General features: G+C 39.4%; 1 protein-coding gene across 1 annotated transcript in view; it reads right to left on the bottom strand.

Moving 5' to 3' along the window:
• Positions 1–7,711, bottom strand: part of LOC109465451 (ATP-binding cassette sub-family A member 1-like) — an 84,003-nt gene that overhangs the window by 16,721 nt on the left and 59,571 nt on the right. Inside the window, exons 41-44 of the mRNA XM_019762735.1 lie at positions 5,328–5,448; positions 3,981–4,049; positions 3,527–3,633; positions 2,671–2,812 (exon numbers count right to left, since the gene is read on the bottom strand). Coding sequence (XP_019618294.1) covers positions 2,671–2,812; positions 3,527–3,633; positions 3,981–4,049; positions 5,328–5,448 — 439 coding nt within the window. The remainder of the gene's footprint in view (positions 1–2,670; positions 2,813–3,526; positions 3,634–3,980; positions 4,050–5,327; positions 5,449–7,711) is intronic.

The following is a 7,711-nucleotide window of genomic DNA, read 5'->3' as shown; positions in this document are numbered from 1 at the left end:
ATTATATTCTTACATCAATGAAACAAAATAATGAATCAAGTAAAGAAATAAGCAAAAACAGTCATATAAACAAAATGATCAGGTTTAACATAAGTAAACAAACAATGCATGAACCAAACAAACAATGCATGAACCAAACAAAACCAATGTGTTTGGCTGCAAACAAATGAAAATATAGCAAATTAGTAAATCAATCAGTAAGAACATGAAACAATGTAATAATATATAAGAACGTAGTATGTGAAAAGATTGTTTAGGAAATGTACACCTTGTTTTGAAGAAATACATTTCAAACCGCTACCATTTGCTCACGGTGACGTTCGCACCAAGATATGTTTTGGCCGAGATCTTTATGAGGCGCGGTGAGAGGCATATTACTGTTGACTTACTTGCTGTGGATAGAGGGTAGCCATTTAAACGGGAGATTTGTCAGGTATCATATACAATAATTGTAGGAGTGTATTTCATGTATAGATACCTTCAATGTGTGAAGTCCTGTCTATTGTTTTGTCATGACACTAGCAACAAGCCTCACACCTTATCGGACCAATGACAGCCTTTCTTCTCTCCATACAGTTGCAGTACCATGTGCCTTAGCTAGTGCGCAAGCTCTAGCCGGCAGTTGCAGTGCTATAGCCGGGACAATCACACATGCCAGAAGCCGTGGTCACAGCTGACTGAAGCCTCCCGGTCACAGAGCTGATCATGACAACTGACTCCAGTCTCCTTTGTGTAAAATTGTGTTTCGATATTGTTGATGATGGTAGAAGAAGCATGTTGATATCATATGTGTATTAAGTAGTAGCATCGTCGACAGAAAGAAGGAAACATGGGAAGGAACCAGATCAGTAGCAGAGCCATCACGTGCAGGCTATATAATACATTGCTAGCCACAGTAAACCTTACACCAGTTAGAGATTACTGGGGTGACTTACATACGTCTGTACTACGATGATACATTGCCTGTGTTTTACGGTATCTTAGTGTATATATTGTAATGACCTATTTTATATGTATTTAGAAAACCTCGCCAATGACGGTTCAAATCGAATCGAGGAGAATGTACACATTTTAAAAACCATGAAGATGCTGAACAATCGGTGTATATGGGAGCAGTGGTACGATTGCACTCTCTAACTAACTTGTAAGAACATGATAGTGCAAGACCTGATGAAACTCCGAACAGTTCCATTGTAATTACTTAGACAGTTCTCTGTTATTGTAGTCCCTGTTATTGCTCCGGTTACAAATATGTTTGTTTCTTTGAACAAATGTATTATTCTTTGCTGAAGTGATGTACCACTGTTATGCGGTAATACAGAATACCATGGAGGTATGAGAATACTAAGTATAAAGACACAGGATTTCTTCAACAAGGGACGCCAGTTCAAGAAGCAAAAGATAACTCAGTTAAGACTGAAAGGGTTAACGTATCCAGTATCATATAGTCATATATATAGCCAGTCCGTCTTAAAAGTCTCCCGTGCCCAGTGTGCGGAAAGCCTTGTCTCTGCGTCTTTCCTTTATCCTCACATAGTTGCATTGAAAAGAACTTTATAATTCATCCGTTGGGTTTATGTCCAAACACATACTTCATAAAGAGAAGGAAATCTACTAGAAAAAAACAACAACCAAACGCGGTAACATATTGGTTTATATTCAGACAGTCACGACATCTCCTTTAAAACATTGAAAAGAACTTTATAATTCATCCGTTGGGTTTATGTCCAAACACATACTTCATAAAGAGAAGGAAATCTACTAGAAAAAAACAACAACCAAACGCGGTAACATATTGGTTTATATTCAGACAATCACAACATCTCATTTGAAACATCTGACTTCAAATGCTGACCATGTTCAATTCCAAACAATGATCCTGACCAAGCTGTCGAAAAAGCTCCAAAGTCATTGAAAAACGGCTTAACAGCTGGGAGGGAAGACCTCACCCGCAAGGTGTTGCCAAAAATGAATTCCCTAGGGAATGCGTGCGTGGAATATTTAGAATTCCTGGCAATTCAATCGCAGTACTATACTAAGGGCTCCGCCCCTGAGGCGTCGCCAAAAAGCCCTGACTATATGCATGATGTACAAAATGACTAATAAACTGGTGGATGTACCAATCACTAAGTATCTCATACCAGCCGAAAGAAGGACAAGGAACAGTCATGCCTTCAAATATCAGAGTTATCAACCGAGAACTGAGGTGTTCAAAAACACGTATTTTCCAAGAACTATCGTAGAGTGGACCTCGTTGCCACCAAGCACAGTTGGGGCATCAATAGAAAGCTTTAAACAACTCCTGCAACTAACTGCAAAGATTGAGTGTAACGAGTCATTTGGTGTCATATAGCTAGCTGCCACCACGCTGCGTGCCTGCGAAACAGGTGTGTTACGCCAAAGGGCGGTTATACTGGCTATACTGATACTAAATTATGCTAAATTTTTGTCCGCCATGCATCCATCGGCCCCACAGCTATTTGGTAGGGGCAGCATAACATTTTAAAGATTTCCACCTCCACCTCTTGATGTTAGCATCAAAATAAATGTCTCCTGAAACTTTCTTTGTTGTTTTGCCAACAGTAAAAGGAAATTTTGAGATAGCACCCATAATACAGAAATTATTGAATGATGAAGTGAGAATTGATATCAGTATCAGTGTTTACTGACCCTGTCTATCTCAGACTTGGGGACCCCTCTCAGTTTGGCGTAGAACTGCAGGTGCTCTGTGGCCGTCATCAGAGGGTCCAGGGCATCAAACTGTGGGCAGTACCCCATGGACTGGTGGACATCACGCATCTGAGACAGAATACTGGGGAGCAAAAGATGTTAACCAGTCATTAATTACTGAGGACAAGTTAGACTCTGGCAACTCAATGTAATCAGGGCTTAAATTATGTTATTTGGTCTTGCACAAATTTTCATTTACTTCCACAACCTAAAGTTTCAATTAGAATGTTAGCACAGTTTCTAACTACACTGTGTTAATAGAAGTTCACTTCTCAGTACATGCTGATATGTGTAGGTCCATATGGAGCAGATAATAGCAAATGGGAAACAGTCATTTTTATTCATACATCTTTTTTACCTTTACTGCATGGATATTTCTTGGGATTACAATTGTCTGTAAAGCTGCTTAATGTAGTCAAAATTATATGCACCCCTACAATAAATTCACTTGCACAAAGTGGTGATTTTAAGGCAAGGGGTAATTCGAGCCCTGTAATAGACTAGGAAAAATTCCTACAATGCATGTGGGAAAAACACAGAATTGATTACAATCATTACTGATGGTAAATGTTATTACACCAGTCAAACTAGTACGTAGATATAGAATAGGAAAATTTAATGCAACAACCAAGTTTGAAGCAGCCATCTTACTTCCGAACCTGCAAAGCAGAATACTACAGCCAGATGGACACAGGCATACATGTACATCCCTGGAGATCAGGCATTAAAAGTACTTGCTGACATTTTGACCAGTAACTCCAAGGACATAACACTTATTATAATCAGTTCAACACACCTGTAAGAGTTGAGCCAGGCCTGCCCACTAGTCACAGAGGTGTCTCCAGTTAGCATCTTGAACGTGGTGGTCTTCCCAGCACCATTCACTCCTAGCAGTCCAAAACACTGGCAAAGAGGAACATTACTGTAACAATGTTTGGTTGCTACATAGCTTAAGGGTCTATTGTCCTCTTTGATGACTGTTTAGCAAGAGGAAGTTTTCAGAAACAAAAATTGTGATCCAGAACAGCAAAGGACTGTTGTACATGTATTATGCATGTCCACTAAAGGAGAAAAGAAATTAAAAGAAACAGAAGAAAATAAAAACTGTTGATCACTACTCAAATACCCCCTTAAACTGTTGCATCAGTATAAATGGCATCCAGCACAAAGTACAGACCTGCTGTTAGCAAAAATTGCATTCAACACCAAGGACCTGTAAGTGTTCTCTCCTGATACTCAACACCCCCTACCTCCCCAGCTGGAACAGCCACAGAGATCCTGTCCACTGCACGGTTCTTCCTGCCACGGGACTGGTACACCTGACAAAAGCAGGGAAAATCAGTCATTTTACCTTAAAATTATGGGTTTCCAAACAAGTTCGGCTTAGCATGAAAGTTCAACTTTGTTGGTAGTAAGTCCCAATTTACTTAGTGTTGAAACATTCAGTTTTTCATCATAAGATTATAATGATCAGTTCAAGGCCTATATTTTGATCATTATGGCCTCAAATAATATCAAAATTAGTAAGCAGCATCTACATGTACAATCATGTCATGTACTTTCTGTTGCCTATAATATGGAAGAACTCAAATTTGAAATTAATTTTACAGTAATTTCTTCATCATTACAGCTCAACTGGTAGTTGTGACCACCTCTGCATAAGGCCATTGTAGCCACTGCTTGGACAGCCCCTTGATGTCTGTCAACAGCATACTTAGTAACTCGAGAAGGCTTGGATGGATGTCTTGATATTTGGTAGGTGGGTAGATCTTGATGAGACCTAAATGATTAGATTTTGGGACCCCTAGTGGCTTGTTATGGTACTGCAGTATAACTTCAAGCTATGGTCCCGACTTTTGATAGCTCTTGTGCTTGGGAACAAGTGATGTGAGTTTGGACCCCCCCTAGCACCTTGTTCTGGAGTGTTTGTTGAAAAATATTCTGAGAACTCAACTGGTTGACCAATCGTCATGATTCTTGGTAAAGTTCATGTTCATGTAGGCAGCTTACAGCGAGTGATGCTTGACATGATTAGATGGAAATTATGCAAATTAGGACCTAATTTGCATAATCAATGAGGGAATTTTCCTTGGTACCTTCCAAGACTATTCAAACTTGTGTCACATGATATTAAGAAAAAGAGGAACATTGCTAGATATTGATTAATCTAAATGGAGGCCTACTTTGCATAATTAATAGTAAGTTTATTTACTTATTATTAATGAGAAAATGATATAATTCAATAGTGGTAACTGCTGGGAATTTCATACTTAAGGCACTAGAAAGTTAATTACGGGTAAACATCATTTAACACAACTTATTCAATTACGGACCTCATTTGCATAATGTATGATGAAATGCTAGAATGGCATCTTTCTTGAGATAGAATTGTCATTGGGTGCAGAATATGATACACTAATTTGATTCATGCAATGAGAATCTATTTGCATAAGGAATTTGCATCAATGAGGGAATGTATAATTCACAATGTCAGTAAATATGTAATGGCTAACATAATTTGGCAAAGCTACTGGTGTGCTTGAGGGTTTAGGTAATATTGTCACCCATTGATAAAAGTTTGAAGAATCCTGTCTTACTTTGGTGAGTTCGTCCAGCACCAGTAGGTCCCCCTGTGTCTCTCCCCTGGACACTCGCTCTCTCTCTTCAGCAACATCCTCATCTTCATCCTCCAGGGCTGGAGCATTACTCTTAACTTTCCTGCAGGGAGCAAAACAACATTTCAGTAATGTATTATATACGTTATATAATAGAGTTGATTCAGTCCTTACATGTCAGCTAACTGATATAAATGTATAGCACACTACAGTCATCACTTTGTAGGACATCTGGAGTCACATACATGTACATGTAGTTCCTGTGTAGAGAAGCTAACCACCGGAGGTCAGAAGCTCAAAACTGAAATGAATAAAACACATTCATTCTATGATATTTCAGTTTTTTGCTGCACCCCCAAAAACTGCATTTTTTTCAGGTGTCTTATCAAAGTCTATAAAAGTGCTTTCGTAAGTGTCAAATATTCTGCTCTAAAAAACTGATTTTTGTAGCTGAACTTTGGAAAACTGCAGTCAGTTGTACAAACTACTGACATCTTACTCATGGCTACCCAGGCAAGAGCAATTCTAACCTCAACATCTTTGCTACACATATAGAACATGTAAAAGGTCCCAATATTTGAAGTCTTGCATGCAATTTAGTGGCTGTTTTGGTTGTTTTTAAGCCATGGTTCTAATGTGGTTATTGTTCCATGTTCAGTACAAAGGACAGGAGTAGTTACTATCCTTATTGTACAGTACAACTGTATAGTCACTGTGGTTATTGTTGCATGTTCAGTACCAAGGACAGGGGTAGTTATCCTTATTGTACTGTAGAGTCACTGCGGTTATTGTTGCATGTTCAGTACCAAGGACAGGGGTAGTTACTATCCTTATTGTACTGTATAGTCACTGTGGTCATTGTTGCATGTTCAGTACCAAGGACAGGGGTAGTTACTATCCTTATTGTACTGTATAGTCACTGTGGTTATTGTTGCATGTTCAGTACCAAGGACAGGGGTAGTTATCCTTATTATTTCACTCCATACTTTAGTATGGAGGGAAATACTGTTTTTACTGATGATTCTCCTCCTTCTTCTTCTTCTCCTCCTGCCATTTCTTTAAATTGATTCAATTCCTTCATTTTTGGGCCAAACGACCTGGAATTTCGTATAAAGGTAGAGTGGGTAAATACCCCTAGGCGTTTTTTATTTTTTTTGATACAAGCTTTTACAATCGTTTTATTTGCGTTTTTAGCTGTTCCCATAGGAAAGTACTGTGGGGCGTACGCGCGTGACGTAATAAGAAAGGAATTCGGGGGCGGGCCCAAATATGGGCATGCAAGCATGAACCTGACGCAGCCTAATCTTTTCTTCTTGCTGATTGGCTGTTGGATTTGATTGGATTAACTCAATTAACACCTGTTCAAAGCCATTCCATTTTGACAGTATGAACTCAAGTGTTTTGGTAGGTACAGCACAGGCCACGAAATACGCATCAATTTTCGAGGGACGTTCTGTGGGAGAGTGCAGGACGCTGTGCGGGACTTCCCTCGGGAGAGTGCGGGACGTCCTCCGGGAGAGTGCGATACGTTCTGCGGGAGAGTGCGGTACGTCCAGCGGGAGAGTGCGGTACGTTCTGCGGGAGCCAGACATTTTGCTCTTCTCTGTTGGAACAACGCAAGTTGGAGGTCAATGACCTGCGCCCGGCGTGTAAACAAGATTGGACAGGGAGCGGCTGTAATATCAAAGGAGCCGGCGGCTTCTGCTAGCCGGGTTGATAGTTAAGTAACATCAAGGTGGTTCAAAAGCAAACCTGATAAAGAAGGAAACCCCGTAGTTAATAGTTGAAAGTCTTGGTGCCTTGAAGCGATCGATACCGCCATGCTGTTTACTTTATATGACATACAATGCAGTGAGTGATGTGTATCGCAACGAGTTAGCTCGGTTGGTAACGCGCCAGACGGCAATCCCAGAAATTGTGAGTTCGAACCCCAGTGCATCGGATATTAACATTTTAAACAATTTTATCATTTTTAACAATTTTATCAGTTTTAACAATTTTATCAGTTTTAACAATTTTAACAATCCTGCATTTTAACAATTTCAACCTTTTTTTTGATTTTCGTTGTTTTGCTTTTAACATTCGAAAACTGATTGTTCTTACTCAAGAATGTCAATAACTTAGAATGTTAGTCTTTTGTATTTTCCAACATACAAACCAAAATCACTTTGATGTCACAAAAGTATGGAGCTGACAAGAGAGAATGAGTACGGTACTCTGCCAGTGTGAAGAATCTACAGAGGTATTACCAGTCACTAGTAGCAAGAGATAGACCACATTGAATGATGACGATGAGGACGAATCATATGGAGTACTATCATAGCTTAGTACAGAAATTCTACTGCTTTACTTTACTTTACTTTCTT

This window comes from Branchiostoma belcheri, unplaced genomic scaffold (genome assembly GCF_001625305.1).
Source record: "Branchiostoma belcheri isolate BF01 breed outbred unplaced genomic scaffold, Haploidv18h27 scaffold150, whole genome shotgun sequence".
NCBI classification, from domain to species: Eukaryota; Metazoa; Chordata; class Leptocardii; order Amphioxiformes; family Branchiostomatidae; genus Branchiostoma; species Branchiostoma belcheri.
The sequence above is the reverse complement of the archived record's forward strand: the minus strand, read 5'-3'. Positions and strand labels throughout refer to the sequence as shown.